Here is a 20,793-nt window from a genome sequence, read left to right on the forward strand (position 1 = left end):
AGTACACGCATAGTTATTGAAGGAGACCCACTAGCTGGGTCATCTATAGCCGTTCCGTGACCGCAGAGAGCGAAAGTTCGTTTCTCGCTGGATTTTTCATCTATAAAGCTTAAAGACAAAAATGAGCCGAGTGGCCCCTCACAAAAATGTGGGGAAATTTTGTGAGAGCCCGATATCCAAAATGTCTGCCGTCGGCCAAGCTGGAAATGAACTTTTAATTGTTTTGCCCACAATATCAAAATGTTAATTGTTGCGCTACATAATACATGATTTCTGAGACTATTTGGGTCAAAAAAATTCATAAATGATGTAGATTTATTGATTTTACCTATTTTTGACCTTCAAATTCAAGATGGCCACCAATTGGCTCTTTAAGGTGAGACACCACTACAGGTAAATAGGGTTAAAATTTTAACTTGTCACCATTTACCAGTTGATTACACACATGAATGAAAGAAAGAAAATGTATTGCAAGTTTTCTGTAATTTTATGGTTAAATATTCTAATCAGACTATATCTAATTAAATATGCACTAATTTGCACACATATTTTGAAGTGATGAAACTCACCATTGAAAAAAACAAGGTTCAAAATTATTTTAGCATTTGTTGATATATTCAATGAAAAGACATTACCAGAGTGGATTATGGATATTTCTTTTTTCTTACGCTGTAAATCAGAAAATTCTACCAATAGCCTTAAATTGACGCTCAGAGTACCAGTTACTCCGACCTGCCTTCAGAGGCTGCGTTTACACTTGGTGCAAAATTACACTTGGTGCCCCTGGATGGGACGAGGCAGGTTTGAGTACCCTACAGTACCACCAGTGGTGGTGTCTACTATCACTAGAGACTTTATATAGAGACATGTCACTTCCTAAATCCTCAATACAACTATATTGGGAACAGTGATGCGCGGGTCAATGTATAAACAACCCGCAACCGACCGACGTTTTCAACTACCCGCCCGCAACTCGGACCGCAAAAAAAAGTAAAAAAAATATTGTACCCGACCCGCTTCCTGACCGCATTTTTTTAAAGTAGTAAATGCTCATCGTCATCGGAGCGTTATTGGGCCATAGACGTGTAACAACACAGCATCGCAAGAAGACGGCCTACACATAACAAAGGCAAGCCAGCACTTTGGTCATCATCTTTCATTATTTCAGCAAATGTCTCCCGCACTTTTACTTCCTATTTTTGTATTTGCGCAGCTTCCACTCCCCAGTCTTCACCTTTTCTCTTGCCGCCTCCATCTCTCTGCAGACTGTAGTGATCATAGACATGGCCGGTTCGTGAACGAATCGTTCTTTTGAACCGGTTCTTTTTAGTGAACCGGTTGAACCAGTACACTAAATCGAACTGAATCGTTCGAAACAGTTCGCGTCTTGCGTCAGTGCTGATCCACAAGTTACTAAAGTTACTCACTTTCAGACATGCCTGACAGTCCCTCCGAATCGAAATAAAACAATATCCTCAATTATATTTTACTCCAGTAACTCCAACAGTTCACTGAACCGAGACATGTTGGTGCCACTGTTGAGAGAAGTGATGAACACGAGCAGCTGATACTGCGTACTATCGAACGCACAGGGACGAGTTCTCGAATCACCAGTACAGAACCGAGAACTGTTTAGACTGAGCTTGTGTGTTATCTTCGTGTTATTCAGCCAATAATGTGTAGAGCTGTATATTTCATCAAAAATTTTATCTAGTACTATATTAATACAAATGTTTAATTGGCATCTTTTTTCAAACGACCCGACCGACCGCGACCCGAATATCATTAAAAACATTTTTGGATGACCCGTAACCGCGGGTGACCGCAGGCACCCGCTCATTTCGGATCAACCCGCGCATCACTGATTGGGAAAACCTGTAACCCCAAAGATGGCGGTTGTATGCACATGTCCCACCCCTCCCGCTGGAAAGCCAATCGTTTGCTTTTAACAATCAAGCCGAGAAACATTTAAGCCTATCGTCTGGTTCCACTGATGCACGCGCACATTTGATTGCGACAGTGGAGACGAGAACCCTTGTGCATGCGTAGTAAAAAAATCCAGTAGTTCAAATCCACTGAGAAACGAACCTTCGCTCTCCACGGTCACGGAACGGCTATAGATGACCCAACTACACTGTGATTTGAACACGTTTTTCTTTTTTTTTTTTTGTGATCAACTACATCCTTTACTAGTATGCAAAAGAAATACCCCTCTAACTTTCCACAGTAAATAGTTTGAACAAACTATATGTTGTAATGCTTCACCAACATATTGCATGTGATTATGAATGAGAGCATATTGTGTTGTCTAAAAGGTGCTCCAGAATCATATAAAGGTGTCACCGATGGGGCATTGATGGGACATGAGCATCGGTTCAAGGGGTTACTGCTGGTGTTCCTACTTTGTGTACTCTACTGCGTCCTTCGTCTCCACAGAAACGACATCCATTATTTATCCCTCGTCTTCTCTCTCCTGTTCCCCCGGGGACGAGAGGAATCCGTGTTTTGAAGATGTACTGTTTCCCAATGCCTGGCTCGTACATCCCTAACCTACATGTCTATTAGATATGGCCCCGCCGATTCGGAGATGTCAAGAGACTTGTATTCTGGCTCGGGTTGTATCAGCCTCAGTCAGTGTTCCCGTAGTTCAGGGACACTTCTGGAGGTCCACTGTGTGTATGTGAACTTTGGCCTTAAAGACCTTCCACATAACCCACATTGCCAAGACAAGCGTGGTGACCGGACGTGCCTTAATTAAACTTCTGAACTGGTGATATGGGCGAAGCAGAGGTCAGAATCACAGGTTACGAGGTTCTTTACGAGGTTTGTCTGTTGTATTCGTGAGTTTATTTATTTATTTTGAGCTCCTCTGAGCTGGGGCATCTGTTAGCACAAGTGTGTGTATATATAAACATACATACATACATGCACAAATAAATACTAATGTGTTCGTTTTTGTGGCTTAATGTCGTCAAATATGGAGTATAAGTACATACATAAATAAAGCATCCTAGTAATCTTAACTATATACTTTGAATGGTAAATGTTTCAGTAAGACGATGCGCCCAGATTGTGACAGTTGTTTTCTTTAGTTGTAGGCATTTTGCTGTATTCGATTTTTTTTTTTGATTAACTGAAATCATACAATTTGTTTTAAACCGTAATATGCTCCTACAGTACTTGCAGTCACTATGTTTTATTTACTCAGCAAAGCCAATTCTTACTCACATTTGGCACTTCAAGGGAGTTAGTTTTGCAACCTGGTAACATGATTCACATAGACCTCTGTTTATCTTTTAAAATTACAGAGTGATTTTAAATATTATGAAACCTAGAAAAAAACAACTACTATTGGCAAAGAAGATATATATATATATATAGAGAGAGAGAGAGAGAGAGAGAGAGAGAGAGAGAGAGAGAGAGAGAGAGAGAGAGAGAGAGAGAGAGAGAGAGAGATAGAGAGAAACGAGAGAATTTGAATTGTGTATATGATGCAGCGCTCTCTGTATGCCTGTATGTGAGTTTTGTCCTATTGTTATTTTTGCATATGAACTGCTTGTCAACCCTTGCCACTGTCTGAGATCTCCTCTCTCTGAAGCTGTGCATTGTAACCGCTCTCAGGGTGAATCCCGCTGTATCTCCGCTCAGATGTCTGCTCCCAATCTTCCCGTTAGGTCAACCAAGAAACACATCCAATCTGCTGTCAGAAGCCAGACCAAGGGCCTTCACAGCAGGCCTTCACCACCAAACGACACACAAACCACTGTCTGTGCCTTCTTCCCCTAACATCAATTAAAGCAAGGCAGTAATTTAATCTGACAATCACAGGCTTTGAGTGAGACAGGTTGAGATGTCACAGAGATGACCTTTCTGCCCACATGCAGCCACGAGCTGTCTTTTGCCTAGGCCTTTGTAGTTTGTTAATGAGATATTGATTTGAAACAATGCACTAGCAAATTTTGTCGAGATTAGCTCCATGCTAACAAGGTCACAGCGCTGTGACAGTACATTCTCCTGTTTATCAGCACCATACCTCCACCTCCTTTATTTAAGAGCCCTCTTAGGGGGTCTCTAACCCCCCCAATGCCTTTTTTAATTTCCTGTTTTCCCTAAGCATGTTGATATTCTTTCCACATCTTCCCCATTGGCCTCGTTTGTCATCTTACTGGCTTTCGGCGGGCTTTCTAGTCGTTAATTACTTGTGATTTTCAAGTCATCTCCTTGGTTCATGTTCTCTCCCTCCTTTCCCCTCCGCTAGATATGAGGGCTCTCGCCACGGTCACACTCTTTCTGAAGGAGCACCTTGTCTGGAACTGGCCAGGTGTGGACGAAAAATCTGCAGGAAGTGAGTGCCAGTACTCGTTTTGCCAGCCCAAGACGTCTAGTGTTCCATACACGCTAGCGGCGCTATCAGGAAGTCCACGCGCCGCCATGAAACCCAGTCTCAGCCTTATCCGAGTATACAAACCCAGCACTCACACTGCCAACTCTAAAATCCCTCAGCATTATCGGCTTTCCCAGACTCCTATTTCTTACTATCAGTCCGCAGTCTCTGTAAACGCAAACCATGTGGAGCTAGCGACAGGCTAACGGACGTTTGAGGCACTTAATGTGAATCTCGGCAAACACCTGGAAAGTAGGTCCACATTCTAATAGCTCCAGTGATAATACAAAACACGCAATTGCCTCCTTGGATTGTTTAACGCTTAATCGTTTAACTAAATTAAAATAATCTTGTGCCCTGCTGAAGAGGTACCGCTGGTCATTGAAGTGAGCTGAGAAGACTGTGTTTGCCCAGTGTTTCTAGAAACATTTAGTACGGTTAATTCTTACTGTTTGGATGGGATTTTTTTTGGATGGCAATTTGTAGCTAGCAGTGATGGACAGTATTTGAGACCAGCTCATTTGAGTCAAGACCAGAAGAGGGTTGAGTCTGAGTCCAATGAAAACATGGTCTTGGACTCTTCTTTTCATGGTCTTTCATCAAGCTGTGTTTTGTTTTGTTTTGTTTGGTAATACTTGAAAGACTACCTTACATTAATTTGGAAATATTTGTATTTACATATGACTTCTTGCAAGATTAAAATGTGAATCGAGAATAATAATAAAAAAAATCACTAGTGTTAGTCAGTGGCGTAGCCACGAGGGGGCCTGGGTGGGCCTAGGCCCCCTCATTTACATGTCCGGTCCCCTCAGATTTCTGATTGCTTAAAAAAAAAAAAAAGTTGTTTTATTAGGATTGATAGATTGACCAATCAAAATGCTGCGCGGTAAAATGCGGCTTATTTTCAAACTTGATTTGTTTACATAACGTGTTGCGCGTAACGTACGCTGTCATCTTCATCTTTGCGTGAGAGTTAATATGCCGTGACAATGGCAGGCGCTCAAACTCAAAGTACAATATTACACTTTTTTTTAAAAATCACGGAAAGATCAACTTGATATATATATATAAATAATGTTGCCCCCTCATTTAAAGACGGGACCCCCCAAAAATAAAATTCTGGCTACGCCCCTGGTGTTAGTATTGTGACAACTGCAGTTTTGGTAATGTGGTATTTGGTAATAGTGAGTCACCCTTTAGATTAGGGTCCAATTCTCACAATTAACTAACTAATACTATTCATTAATAGTTATTAGGTATTGGCTAGGATTAAGGGATGTAGAATATGTTCATGCAAAAAAAAAAAAAAAAAAGGTACTGTATTAATAGCCATTATCCTAGTAATATGCATCCTACTAACAAGCAACTACAGTAGTTATTAGTGGGAATTGGACCGTACACTAAAGTGTTATATTTTTTGGCCCTGATTCTGACATTCTGGATTTTGGTGATACTGTTGATTTTTTATTTTTTTTATTTTTTTTAAAGCCACATGCAGAACTTTTTACTTATTGTAGCAAGTATTTTAACTGGATACTAAAGATGATATGAAAATGCGTACATTCTTGCTCAAAAATTTGTGGTCAGTGCTTAAAAAAAAAAAACTTAATACTTGTTTTTAGGAAAAAAAGAACCTAATACTTGTATTCTTGTATTTTAATAGTAAAAGGAACAAATACAAAACGAAAGTATAAGCCAGCAGCCCCTCATTGAGATTTGCTGTCCAACACACAACAGAAACAAAATACAACATAAAATCAGGCCTGTTTCTCTCTCGATCTGCCGTCGTCGCTCCTCATTTTATGCTTCCGCTCCTTCGTGAGAGATACGAGACCGGTGCGCATCTCACTGGTGCCTTTCATTATCACTCACGCCACCGGCCTCGCGCCTTCCTCTCACATCCCTCGCATAGTCGCCCTCTTCCTGCTCGCCACAGCCAACTAACTAGAAATTTTGTGTGAAATGAATTTCAAACTCTGGTGACAGCTAACGTTAGCCTTGTAGACGTGGGAGTTGTTGTCTTACATACAAATGCGCCCTTCAGTTATTTTTTTGTGTGTCTTTTCTCGGTCAAGAGGGCGCCAAATTCAAAAATTATTTTACGTATATGATCCACTTTCAATAAAGATTAATGTTGAAATGGGTGAAATTGTCCTTTAAATATGAATTTCGTGTCTGTGTGTGAATGAATAAATGGCACAGACATGAATGTATGAATGGCACAGATGTGATGTTGTTTACAGATGTACATCGCATCTGTGTGTTCATTCACTCTCGCTCCTACAGTACATTAGTAAACATTAGTTTGTTTATAAGCAACTGAAAAAAAACCCACAAATGTCAGGGCATGTCAAAACATCTCAAGTACTCCAAAAACACCTTAGACCCCAGAGGGTTAATCAAAAATGAATATGCAGAATACAACAATTGATACCAGCAAGAGTTTGTTGTTATTCGCCAGCAGCACGGCAGCTCCAGACAAACAATGATTTGTTATGATCTGTAATGTCCTGTTTCTATATCTAAAATTACAACAACAGCATATCTCGGTTCTGTAAAACTTAGCAAAGCTAATGTTACTTACGTATGGAACAGAAACAACGTAACTAAGCCTTCCCACTTAGGTCTCTCCAGTGCTATTAATGTGGGTCCTCAAGCTCTTCCCTGATCATAACTTTTTTTTTTCATGGATAGTCCTCTGAACTTTTCTCTTTTGTAATGTCTCTCAGCCATCTCTCTTTCTACAGTCTTTCTTCAAATCTCCATCCTGCTCCAGTCTCTCATATGGCCCCTACTGCTGATTGGCTACAAGTGTGTTTTGGTGCTCAGTCTGATCTGCTTTCAACAGCGTTTCTCAAACCTTTTGAGGAAACTGTAGCCCATGTGAATAGATACACAAACAGGATTTTTTTTTAAATATATAAAAAATGAATCTAATCATGTTTAAGTGGATCAACATTATTTTAAGCAATTTAAAGTAACATGAGATATACAAAAAAAACCCATATATATATATATATATATATATATATATATATATATATATATATATATATATATATATAACATTTTATTTTTATTTTTTGTATAAAAATGTTTGTTTTTTTTGTATAACAAATGTAACAAATGGTTTGCTTGAATAACATAAATTTGAATTCATTTAAAATGGTCAAAGTACAATCCAAAAATTTAAACAGTAATATAAATATTTATTATCAATAATAATTACCTTTTTTAATTCACCACAATGGAAGTAGGAGGTCCAAATGAACTCATTGCATTGTGGGAGCAAATACGTTTTGGCACTGTAGTAAGTCTTCTGGATATTGTTTGCATGTGGAAAATTGCATACAATGCACTGTATACGTACTATTTATAAGTACAGTACTATAGGGTGCTTTTCCAAACAGCCAGTGAAAACACTGAATGTTTATGCGGATCTCCTTCCATGTTCATTTTCTCAGTCTTGAACTGTGATGCCTCTGCATAATAGAAAGAGAGATTTTCTGCTTTAAATAGACATAAAACGGTTTATGTATTTGTCTGGAAACTAACACGAAGGCGGCTGTTGGAAACAATGTGTTAAAAGAGTTTAACAGCTTAAAAAGTCGTGCACTGTAACAGAGTGTCCTACAGTGTGATTGTTTTTTTTTTTTTTTTGTTTGTTTGTTTTTTTGCATAAAATATTTATTATACTAATTGAGACACTACTTGAAATTTGTATTTTTTTATTAATCAGTAGTCACACCATAGGACTGCATAATTTAAAGGGTTAGTTCACCCAAAAATGAAAATTAGGTCAATAATTACTCACCCTCATGTTGTTCCAAACCTGTAAGACTTATTTTGGATGAAGATATTTTGGATGAAATCTGAGTGCTTTATGTCCCTCCATATTCAGCTACACAACTATAACTTTGACGTTTCAAAAAGTTTAGAGATTGTAAAACTAAAAAGGCTGAGTAATTAATGACATCGTTTTCATGTTTGGGTGAACTATCCCTTTAAGTTGATTGAAAAAGCTAAATAAATGAATTAAAGAAATGAGAATGAAGGGTAACCAATTACATTACGATCAATTAATCAATAGATTAATAAACCACAATTATTTCCTTTATACACTGTACTCCTTTAATGTATTTTCCCTCGTATCCATTGTTTGTAGTCAACAAAATCCCTTAAAACTGCCCTTTGATCACCAAAATTACATATTTAAAATAGCTTGAATGTAATTCCACAACCTTGCCGCTGTTCTATGAATATGCAAATTACCCCCACCTCCATTCACTCACACCAGCTCAGAGATCCACTCGTTTTCGATCACTCGTTAACGTTATTGGTTACAAGGTAGTTTGTGATGTCAGAAACACCAGCAAGACTGTCTTTGGTTCACTGCGGTTTTAAGGAGAAAATACTCAGCAATCGTGCTTACTTATGATTTTACACATGGTTTGTCTTAAAACACCACATAGACATATAAACAGCATTAAAAGCTTTATAAGTAAGGCATTCATTTGGCTTTCAGTTTATCAACCCAATGGGAGACGAGATGAGAACTTGTCATTATTTTTGCAATTGTATTTGTTGATGTTAGCAATGCAGAAAGTACACGCTTATTTTTAAAAGTTAATAGTTAATGTCCATGCATACATTCATAGACATGAGCAACTGGTCAGCTCACTCTGGGAGTCTTCTAGGTCTTGCACATGCATGGACGAGATGAAGGCTGACAGCAAGAGAGAAAGAGAGAGGTCTCTATGGGCATATTGTTTCGCAGGAGCTAATTAACCCTAGGAAATAATTACACAAATATGCAAATGCTGTTTAGATAAGTGTGGGCTCTATCAGTGGAGGTAGTCAATCATAGGGGAAGGGTTGGAGGGAGGCGGTGGTCTATGTGTGCTTGCGTATGTGTGTGGTCCAGGTGTCAGACTCTGTGTTGGGTTGATAAGGGGAGGGGGATGTTACCTGGTTTTATGTGGCATCACCCTAGTGCAACAGTGGCGATTTCATTTTTTGAAACACACTCACACACACACACACACACTTATACACGCACAGAACAACCAAACGGTCATTTTTCTGTTTGCTTTACCATAAAATAACCTTCTGAGATGCACATTAATCTATAGCAACCTGAAATTGCAGTTGTAATTTATATCCAGTACTTGATTTGATCAATGTCAGATTGTGAAAAGAGTATGAGTAGTGTTTGCTATCATAACTATCATACTACTATTTTTAAAATTATAGATTTGGTCAGAATATATATATATATATATATATATATATATATATATATATATATAATATATATTATATAGTATATAGTGTATATATATATATATATATATATATATATATATATATATATATATATATACTAATATATATAATTCCCCCCCCCCCCACTACATCTTTAAAAATAAACGTTGTGAATAATGCTGGGGCATCCAAAATCCAAAATACAAGTTTGTGTTTACATAATATGTGTGTGTACTGTGTATAATTGTGTTGTGTATATATAAATACACACACATGCATGTATAAATTTAAGAAAAAAAATGTTATTTACAAACAAAATGTTTAATATTTGTATATAATATCAATTATAAATTATATATATATATATATATATATATATACACACACACACACATGCAAATATTTCTTAAACATATACATGCATATTGTATGTGTGTGTGTGCGTATATATATACAGTGCCCTCCACAATTATTGGCACCCCTGTTTAAGATGTGGTCGAGGACTTTTAAAAATTCTCCCTTTTTTTTAAACAACATAGAAACCAAATGCAAACAAAGAGAAAAACCCAACCTTTTATTTAAGTACATTACTTTGGTTAAAAAAAAATGTAAAAATTTAGAAAAATAAAAACTTCAAATCATGTGTCCCACAATTATTGGCACCCCTAACAATTCCGCTGAAAAATGTAATTGATTTTAAAAAAATATATATTTTCTGTAGTTGCTAATGTTGGTCAGGATATCTAGGAACTTTTAATTAGTAATTCATGACTTCCTATTTCCCTGGGGTATAAATATGACATGACACAGAGGCCTAATTCTCTTACCCATTTGTCAACATGGCAAAGACAAGAGAACACACCATTCAAGTAAGGCAGATGTGTGTTGACCTTTATAAGTCAGGCAATGGCTACAAGAAAATAGCCACTCACCTTATCTTGCCCGTATCTAAAGTTAGAGGAATCATTAAGAAGTTTAAAACAACTGGAACAGTGACAAACAAGGCTGAAAGAGGTCCCAAGTTTATCTTACCACAACGCACTGTGAGGAGGATGCTAAGAAAAGTAAAAAAAAGTCCTAAGCTCACTGTCACAGAATTGCATCAAATAGTGGCATCTTTGGGTCACAAAATCTCCAAAACAACCATCAGACGCTCTCTACATGCCAACAAGATGTTTGGGAGGCATGCTAGGAAAAAGCCTTTTCTCACTAAAGGCCATTGCACACCGAGTCCGAAATTCGCATCCGAAATTTTCGCACGTTAAAAAAAAAAATTGACCTCACGTTATGTCAGTCACGCTTGCACACCGCCTCCGAAACTTTCGTCCGTCATAAAATTAATCGGATCGGGTTCGATTTTCTGCGTTTTTCGCATCCAGAGCCAGCATTTTGAGAGGTCTTTTGACAATTCAGGGCCGGGGGGAGCTCGTCCTCAAATCATTGCACATATGCGCCGTGCTTTCAGTTTCGGTTTTCAATTTGATCAAGTGTTTATGTTCTCTTCTCTATATTGGATTATGAAATTAATAAATCTCCCCTTTCAATCAGATTGAAATTTAGGATCGAATAAGGTGTGATTGAGCAGCCTATTCAATAACTAATGTATTATTTGGGCACAATACACAATAACAGCCTAGCTGTTCTGTCTGCCCAGCGCTTCCAACGGGCCGCGTGCGGGTGTGTGTTTGTCCGTGTGTGTGTGTCCATACCTGGTCCATTTCAGACACACTGCCAGTCTCCGTTCAGAATCGATTGGTTCACGGAAATTGGTGGTCTTGTTTTTAATATGTGGCTCCAGAATCGCTAGCAAAGCATCGAACTGTCCCACTGACATTCTGAGGTAAATTTTGAATCGCTCAGGATAAATTCGCAACTCCTTGATAAGGAACTCTCCTTCCTCTCGGCGCAATTTCAGGATTGGATGGACGTAATATTTTCTCTTTCTTCCCTTTTCAATAAGAGATAGGGCAAAAATCATCCTCACTGCTTGACGAATCCATTTGGTATTTTTGCGTTTTTTCCCGCAAAGGTTTAAGAAATACGCAACGGACTCGGTGTGCAAGGTTTCTATGCGTGACGAATTTTTAAGCTGACGAACACGAAAATACGCATACGAATATTTCGTGCTCGGTGTGCAATGGCCTTAACACTGACAAACGTAAACGTCTGGAGTTTGCCAAGCGGCACTGGGACTTCATCTGGGATCGTGTGCTTTGGTCGGATGAGACTAAGATTGAGCTTTTTGGCAACAAACACTCTAAGTGGATCTGGTGTAAAACAAAAGATGTGTATGCCGAAAAGTACCTCATGCCCACCGTGAAGTATGGTGGAGGATCTGTGATGCTGTGGGGCTGTTTCACTTCCAAAGGCCCTGGGAACCTTGTTAGGGTGCATGGCATTATGAACGCTTTGAAATACCAGGACATTTTAAATAAAAACCTGATGGCCTCTGCCAGAAAGCTGAAGATGGGTCGTCATTGGGTCTTTCAGCAGGATAATGATCCAAAACGTGTGGCAAAATCTACACAAAAATGGTTCAGTCACAAACTCAAGGTCCTCCCATGGCCATCTCAGTCCCCAGACCTCAATCCAATCGAAAACCTGTGGGGTGAGCTAAAGAGGAGAGTGCACAAGAGAGGGCCCAGGATTCTGGATGATCTAGAAAGATTTTGCAAAGAAGAATGGTCAAAGATCCCTCTCTCTGTGTTCTCCAATCTTGTGAGATGTTATAGGAGGAGATTAAGCGCTGTCTTGTTGGCAAAAGGGGGTTGTACAAACTATTAACATCAGGGGTGCCAATAATTGTGGGACACATGATTTGAAGTTTTTATTTTTTTAAATTTTACATTTTTTTTTTTTACCACCAAAGTAATGTACTTAAATAAAAGGTTGGACTTTTATCTTTTTTTGCATTTGGATTCTATGTTGTTTAAAAAAAGGGAGAATTTTTAAAAGTCCTCGACCACATCTTAAACAGGGGTGCCAATAATTGTGGAGGGCACTGTATATATATATATATATATATATATATATATATTGCATATTGTATGTGTGTATGTATATAGTTAAAGTAATTATACACAGCACACAGACATTTATTATGTAAACACAAACTTTCATGTTGGGTGTTAATCGTTGCCCAGCACTAGTTGTGAACATTGCAATGAAATAAAACAGCTTTGTATTTTTTTTTTTATATATATATACTACTTTACTTTTTTTATTTAGTTAGCAAAGATACCTTAATTTCTAAAATGAAAAAAAAAAAAATAAAATTGCATGCCCTTGGTTACATCAGCAGAATAAAAACTTTTTTCAGAGGTAGAAAAAGTTTTTACATTTTGATGAAAGATTGCAAACATTTTTTTTTTTTCTTTAGAATATCATTAATTACTAATTAATTGTGTACAATAAGGACCAGGGCCATTTATTAAATGAGGGTATACAAACGAATTACTGGCCACTACACCTCTTTGTGCCCATGTGTCCATGCATGCTCGTGTGCGTGCTGAGAGATTTATGAATATGAAATGCACTGCACTGCGATGATGACTCAGCTTTGGTTCTTCAAAAAAGCTTTGATGTCTAAGAGTGTGCGAGAAAATCGTCCCCGTTTTCACCGCCCTGCACCCACCGCCCAGCCGTCCAAGGAGATCTGGGCTCAGCGCTTTCCGCCAGTTGCATCACGCCGTAACCCCCCCTCCCACCAGCCTGTTTATTTACTTTCATATTTGTGTCCCCTCGCCAACACAAGCCATTTCGGTGACAGGAAATCTCTTCCCTCCTGCCAGCTCCTTCAGCTCTAATTCACTTATTATTGTGCTTTTCAAAAAGCTAATCAATGTGGGAGAGCTGATGCAAGATCACGAGAAAAAGGCTAAACGCAGGGCAAGGCTGCAAAGTTTCAGAAACGGATTACGACAAGGCCGGGCTCTTTCTCTTTCAGCTGTGTAGCTGCCGATGCCGCATTTGTCGTTTTATGTCACAGGCATCCACGTTCGCTGACTTGTTGCTAGCAATTTTTCTCTAATTAAGTTGTTATTCTGCATTTAAACGATCGCCACATTTGCAAACAAACACACAGATCGATGTTGCATGCGCCAGTGAATGAATGTGCCTCTCTCTCTCTCTCTCTCTCTCTCTCTCGTCTCGCATTCGTAGAGCGTTATAACCCCAGGCCACTGTTAATTACGAGTGTTGTGTTTGTGCCCTGCTTGTGTGACCTTCCCATGTAGGCCGATTATGTGTTTATCGCTAGTATAGAGGCCGTATTGATCAGTCAGTGGGGTACAAATTAAGATATAAACTTGACGTCACACAATCTATTGAGTTTTGCATCGGAGGCATTCACAGTATGCAAGACTCATTGATTAAGATAAATTTAACTGAGCGAATGTTGTTGTGGGTGCACGTCTTCAGGCAGTCTCTAACTTAAAGAGGTCAAAGCTGTTTTATTTATTTTGTTTTATAAAGATAAAATATACTTTAATAAAATATATCCTATATTCTATTTAGTATAATTCAAATATATATATATATATATATATATATATATATATATATATATATATATATATTTATGTTTTGATCAAATATTAGTGAGTTAATTTAATGGGGTGTCCAGATTTTTGTCTCATAGGCTGCATTTACACTGCAGGTCTTGATGCCCAAATCTGATTTTCTGACTATGTCTGATTTTTTTTTTTTTTTTTTTGGACGACCCACTTACATCATCTTTTAAAAGTGATCCGTATCCAATTTTTGCATTTACACTATACACTGCTGAGACTGCCAAATGTAGACGTTCTGACCCGGAAAAGGAAGTAAAATCGTTAGCCTACTTTTACAAAAACTGCTTCTATGGGGCCATAACATAAGCTACAAGGTAATGGAGCGTTTAATACATTGTCGTGTTTCTTTAGAAATAAATAAAGGACAAATGGGGTGTTCAAACACCTCAGATGTAAAGTTATTCCCTGTCAAAGTGACGGCAAAATGAATGGGGGTCAATGGGAATGCTAACGCAAGTGAAGTTCTGCTACAAGATGGCAGCTCCTGCGAGGCTTCAACTTCCGGTCGATGGATTACCCCCTTGGTGTGTATCCTTCGTCCTCCATCGCGCTTATAAGTCATGTGATCTCAGTTGGTGGTGTTCATCTGAGTTGACGTCACTTTTTTAATGACGTACGACTTGCATTTACTGGGGAATATCTGATTTGTCATGGCAGACACGCAAATGCACGTATCTGATTCATATCCGATTTATTACCACACAAGTGAGGCCTGAATCTGATCTGAGAAAAACGAAATCCACGCGTTTTTTTTTTGTTTTGTTTTTTTTTCCCTGCTTACACGTTCACCGGTAATATCCGATCTGTGCCACATGAGAGGAAAAAAACGTATTTAGGGTCAATTGAGCCATGCAGTGTAAATGGGGCCATAATGAATCTGTCCTCATGTTTTTGTAAATGGGTGCCATGAACATGTAAATGTGGCTGGTCATGTGTTAATGTATCGGTCTGATGTCAGTAGGCTGTGAAAAAGCTTCTTTTTTTTTCACATTCATTTCAAGTTTCATTTAGTCCAACGGGTTTTTTTTGGACTGGAGAACAAAAAAATAATGTGTCTGTCTTCATGATATTTTGTGCTCGTATTTTGGAATATTAAGGAAAATTGTATTTTTCATTAAATGAACCCTTTAACTCAAATTATTCTCACTCTGCCTTTACAGGAAAACAGCTCTCCGGAGGAACACACACTTTATGTGTGGGACCACTTCATCTCTAAATCACTCGCGAAAAACATCTTCATCGTGGCACACAGCTATGGCGGCTTGTCATACGTGAATTTGGTAAGTAATTGTTGGAGGTTATTATTATGAAATCTCTTCCACCTCAACACACAATTTGTCTACACCAGTGGGAAAAGCAGCAGAAAAAAAGAGCAAAATGATTAAAAATAAATAACACTTTTTTTTTCTTTGAGAAAGTGCTGCTTTTGTAAACAATCCAGTTCATCCTTGTCCTGAGGCACTATTCACTTCTTTGAGTGGGAGTGAGGGACGAAGGAAGAATGAGAAACTGCAAAACTACAGTTCTGTTAAAGCATGTAGACAAGTAGGCATAACATCAGACCCTGAGAGGAATGGCCAGCCAGGGTACATGCTGAAGTCAGAAAGACATAAGATACAGTACACATTTGAATCTTACATAGTCTCTAATTGGACCGTTCTGTTTCATGTGAATGGTTAAAGGGTTAATGCACTCTTTAACCATTTACATGACAATTAAAAATGTAGTCATGTTATTTATTTATTTAGTTTTTAACAAAAGAATGTCATGTTTCTGAGGGGAATTACTTGCTCTTTCTTTCTTTCTTTCTTTCTTTCTTTCTTTCTTTCTTTCTTTCTTTCTTTCTTTCTTTCTTTCTTTCTTTCTTTCTTTATTAATTTGTGTAATGGTAAAAAAAAAAGTATTTTAATAACAAAAAAAAAGTTCATTGTAATATTATGTTGGGAATTTCTAAAATTTGTTGCCATATATACATCCTTATTTTAGTGCCTTCCATAAGCCTTCCATTCATTGAATTAGTGATTTTCTTTACCGTAGCATGTTCAACGATGGTTATTGAGTTGATTTTCAGTCCATCTGTCATCTGAAAAAGTTCCAAGGACATTTTTCTGGAAACTCCAGATATGTTTTCTAGTATGTATGGAAATGTGTGCTACTAGATTTGGTTACACTTTATTATAAGGTGTCCTTTTTACTATGCATTAATACATTTAAATACTGAACATTTATTTTTTTAACTACATATACTAACTGCATAATTAGGGTTGGGGTATGGTTTAGGGTTAGTTGCTTGTAATTATGCATACTTTACTGTTATTACTGTAGTAAGTATGTAACAGGTGCACTGTTATAGAAAGTGTTACACTGGATTTTGAAGGGTTCTTTGTGGCTTCACATTTGCACTCTTTCTTATAATTTTAACAAATTGTCCATCCTGCCGAATATGCTGAGATACGCTGCCAGGTTTGTCACTGATGGCAAAAGCCATTCCATGTGATCGATCTCAACTCAGCGAGAACTGTAGTGGAGGTGAAGTTTACTAGAGAATAATCTTTTGGTCTGCTTCTCTTACATTGTATGATTTTAGAAGACCTGGGATATATCTTATTAGCTAGTTTTACAGTGTCCTTGCTTTCATTATATTGCAGAGATTATCCTATTTTGTATTTTCATGGAAAAAAGTCAGTCATACATGTTTCGAAAGACACAAGGGGAAGTAAATGATGAGCACATTTTAAATTTCGATGAACTAACCCTTTGCCTTAACCTTGTGAAATTTTCCGTTATGTACCCTGTGATACATCACCTCTGGGGTCAAGGGTCAGGTATCTTGTCACAATCTCTACTAGTCTAGGTGTCCACATTGTAAAGACAGAACACTCTGTCTAACCTTTGACCTAACATAAACTCACACTTTCTTGCTTTCTTCCACACACACACTCCTACACCTTCATGAAATCACTTTTCATGAAACCGTCCCACTTTTTTTTTTAGATAGAGAGAGAGAGAAGGGAGGATGGAGCGGATGGCCGCGACTTAGCATTCCTCTGATAATTCCAGGAATATGTGTTTTTATCTGAGGCAGGAGTCTCTGTGTTTCGTAATTTGAATATAACTGTTAAATATTTATGTGGCGTTGTGGCCGTGACAGCCCCTCGCTGGCGGAGGCATGGCGGTCTTCCTCCAGAGATCTGTTTAGCCGTCTTTCTCTGATGCATCCCTGTTCTTTCCCCTCCCTCGCTTTCAAAAACACACACCGGCAGAATGCTCACTTAAACACACTATTTCTTATACAAACCATGCTCATGCCTTTCATTGGTTCAGTTGTCTCTGGTATGGAGTGGCAGGTAAATTCTGATAAACTATCTGAGAATAACTTTGCCACCAGATCATCTGTATAGATATTATGAATGATCATGCATAACATCCCAATTTAAAGTTGATTAATCATTTTATTTTTGTATACATAAGATCTTACAGACTGACTGTCCACACCAAATGTGACACATAAAGGAAATTTAAAGGCACATCAATCTTCTAAACAGTAGAATGTGACAAACACAGCACAGTGATACAGAACATGTTTAACAGCATTTAAATCTCCTTTATAAATGCTTTACAAGGCATGAATAGTCCTCACTTTAGATGAGCTCACATTGTTAACAAACCACTACTAAATGCTTTATAACTACCTGAATTAACCCTGAATTACATCATAAATACATGTTAATAAAGCATTTATTAACACACTAAGTAACCATCACTATATGCCTGAATAATAAGATGTATGAATGTACATTTAAATGGTTATTAATCATTACATGTTGTAAGTAATCTTTTGAACCACTGAAAACTTTTAAATAACGTTCATAAAAAATGCAGTTCTTCATTTAGAAATGACAAATTGATCATTAATAAAGGATGAAAACACAATTATTAAACAAATTAAAGATATGCTTTTAAATCGAGAAGAAAGCATTTATAGCAGTATTTGTAGCTTATTCATGTCTATTAATGCTTTATTAATGATAAATTAACTGTTTACTCATGCTTAACTAATGATTATTAGCTTGCAGTTATTATAAAGTGTTACCAAATTAATTGTCCCTTTCAGTGTGGCTATAAAAGTCATGCAAAATTATATTCAAACTCACAATAATTGATTGTATTATTCTTTTTTTTTTTTCACATTGAATAAAGCACATATTCAGTACCTGAGATCATCATTGTCATAGTTTGAATGTTATTTCAGCCACTATGTTGCAGAAATAGAATCCCCTGACACTTGTCATGTATCGCTGTCGTGGCTGGTTTGGATAAAAACTCATTATCATGGAAAAGATACCTTCTGTCGCGTGTCGCACACACCATCGTGTCACTTCTGATTAGGACACGGTGTATCACCTCAAGTGAAACTTGAATCAAATGTTTAGTATTTATTATGATTTACTCATTTGAATTTTAATGTACTGACTAGTTCTCTAAAAAAAAAAAAAAAAAAAAAAATCATCTGTACACCCCTTCATTGGCAGTAACCCTATTTAATGAGAGGGCTGTGCATGTGCCTTGTAAATAGGTCTTAAGTAATGGCTCAAGGTGAATAAATTAAAGGCCAAGGTTTTAGCTCGTCGTAACAGATTGCTTGAAAACAGGCCGTCTGTGGCTTAATTAATGCTCCCTTTAACTCTTAAAAAACACGTTTCTGATCAGGCACATCAAACACAGTCCGATTAATGTCTTCAGCATGTTGGCTCTCTCTCCCTCCTTCTTTTCATTGAAATTCGATTTCTTTTCGAAGGCAGTATGTAGTAATTACTGATACTTCAAAGTGCGCCTTTAAGTAAGAGTGATGCGTCAAGGTTGGATAGCTTTATGTCAGAACTCACTATTCCATCTCTGTGTTTATGTTTCAACAGTCTCTGTTTCTTGTCATATCTGTACCATAAATTTTGAGTTTTTATGTATTTCCCTTTTCTGGCGCTGAATTCCTGTAACTTCATAGTATGCACTGGATGTGATTGAACTTCCAGACTGTTAATGAAGTATGTGCTGTAAGTTTGAATGTGTGTAGTATGAATACATTACCGGATTTACATATACTACATCCATCATGTTGACAATGACCTGTGGCTGGTGTTCATTGATCGATGATAAGTAATGGTAAACGCAAAGAATGTAATGATTTTAGTTCTTATTCCCATTAAAGATTATGGTTACTTAACAGGTTCATTATCAAAACTATGTATTACACAACATTACTATACAAACTAAACTCATAATGTCCTTATTTAACCACGTCGTCATAAACAAACAGCAACTCCACTGATTTAAAGGGATAGTTCACTTTGAAATTAATTTTTGATATGTTTTAGCTTACCTCAAGGGCATCCAAGATGTAGGTGTCTTTGTTTCCACAGTATTTTCAATTTTGACATTTTTCAGTCAAACCGTTGTTGTCTATCAGTCATACACTGGAGGCTAAGGGGGTCCACCAAAAAGCATGCACAGAGAAGTCCAAATTAAACATGATTTAATGACTCGTAAATGCTGTTTTTTTCTGCTGTTTCCTCACATTAACTGTTCTCTACAATTTTTTTTTTTTTTTTTACTCCTAACAGTCCTCTATCCCCATGGACTAGCAAAATGTACACTTTAGAATCTCAGGACATTTCTGTTGTAAAGTCACCATTATCAAATCAAATCAAATCAAAGTGTATTAATGTAGTAGCCTACACTTGATCCATCAAAACAATTCAATGTGCTTTACAATGAAAAATAATAAATGAAAAATAAATAAATAAATACAAACATCATAAAAAGATATAAACAGACACAATAGAGATTATAAAAATGAAAAACAATGAGATAGAAAGAAGTAAGAAACTGTAAGGCTGAACAGTATAGCTAGGTTTAAGAGCTCAGTCATAAGCACGTGATACAATTAATGTTTTCAACTTGGATTTAAAAGTTAATATGTTCGCACAACTATGATCTTCTGGTAGTTTGTTCCAGTCGTGTACAGGAGAGCTTCTCCATGTTTTGTTCTAACTCTGTGCTCCACTAGCTGACCTGAGTTCATAGATCTAACAGTCCTGCTTGGTTTATATTGTTCAAACATTTTCCTGTAGCTCAAAGTGTAGAGTGTTGGTGCTTGCAATGCCAAGGTCATGGGTTTGATTCCCAGGGAAAGCAAGAACTGTTACGAATGTAAAAATGTGTACCTTGAAATGCAATGCAAGTCACTTTGGATAAAATCATCTGCCAAATGCATAAATGTGAAATTTCAGAAATGAAAATTCACATTTCATTATTTTCTCCGCCCGTTCTATTTCCCATGATTCATAGTGGGTTCAACTGACTAAACGGTTTTCTACTTCTGTTTGAAGTTTTTGTTTACATAGAATGCTAGCACTCTAGTCCAGACATTAGAAAAATATCAGTCTACACATGCGTTTTATATTTAATATGAGCGAAATACACATAACACAACAAATCTTTAACTTTTAGTTATTTTAGTAAATATTTTTTAGTAATTCTATGAATTACACTGCGGCAAAAAAAAAAATAAAAAAA

General features: G+C 37.3%; 1 protein-coding gene across 1 annotated transcript in view; it reads left to right on the forward strand.

Annotated features, from left to right (window-relative positions):
- The window catches only part of arb2a (ARB2 cotranscriptional regulator A), a 204,520-nt gene that overhangs the window by 87,839 nt on the left and 95,888 nt on the right, over positions 1–20,793 (forward strand). Inside the window, exon 8 of the mRNA XM_039661736.2 lies at positions 15,381–15,500. Within this exon, the coding sequence (XP_039517670.1) occupies positions 15,381–15,500 (120 nt within the window). The remainder of the gene's footprint in view (positions 1–15,380; positions 15,501–20,793) is intronic.

Source organism: Pimephales promelas, chromosome 4 (assembly GCF_988280905.1).
Source record: "Pimephales promelas chromosome 4, fPimPro1.hap1.1, whole genome shotgun sequence".
Taxonomy (NCBI): Eukaryota; Metazoa; Chordata; class Actinopteri; order Cypriniformes; family Leuciscidae; genus Pimephales; species Pimephales promelas.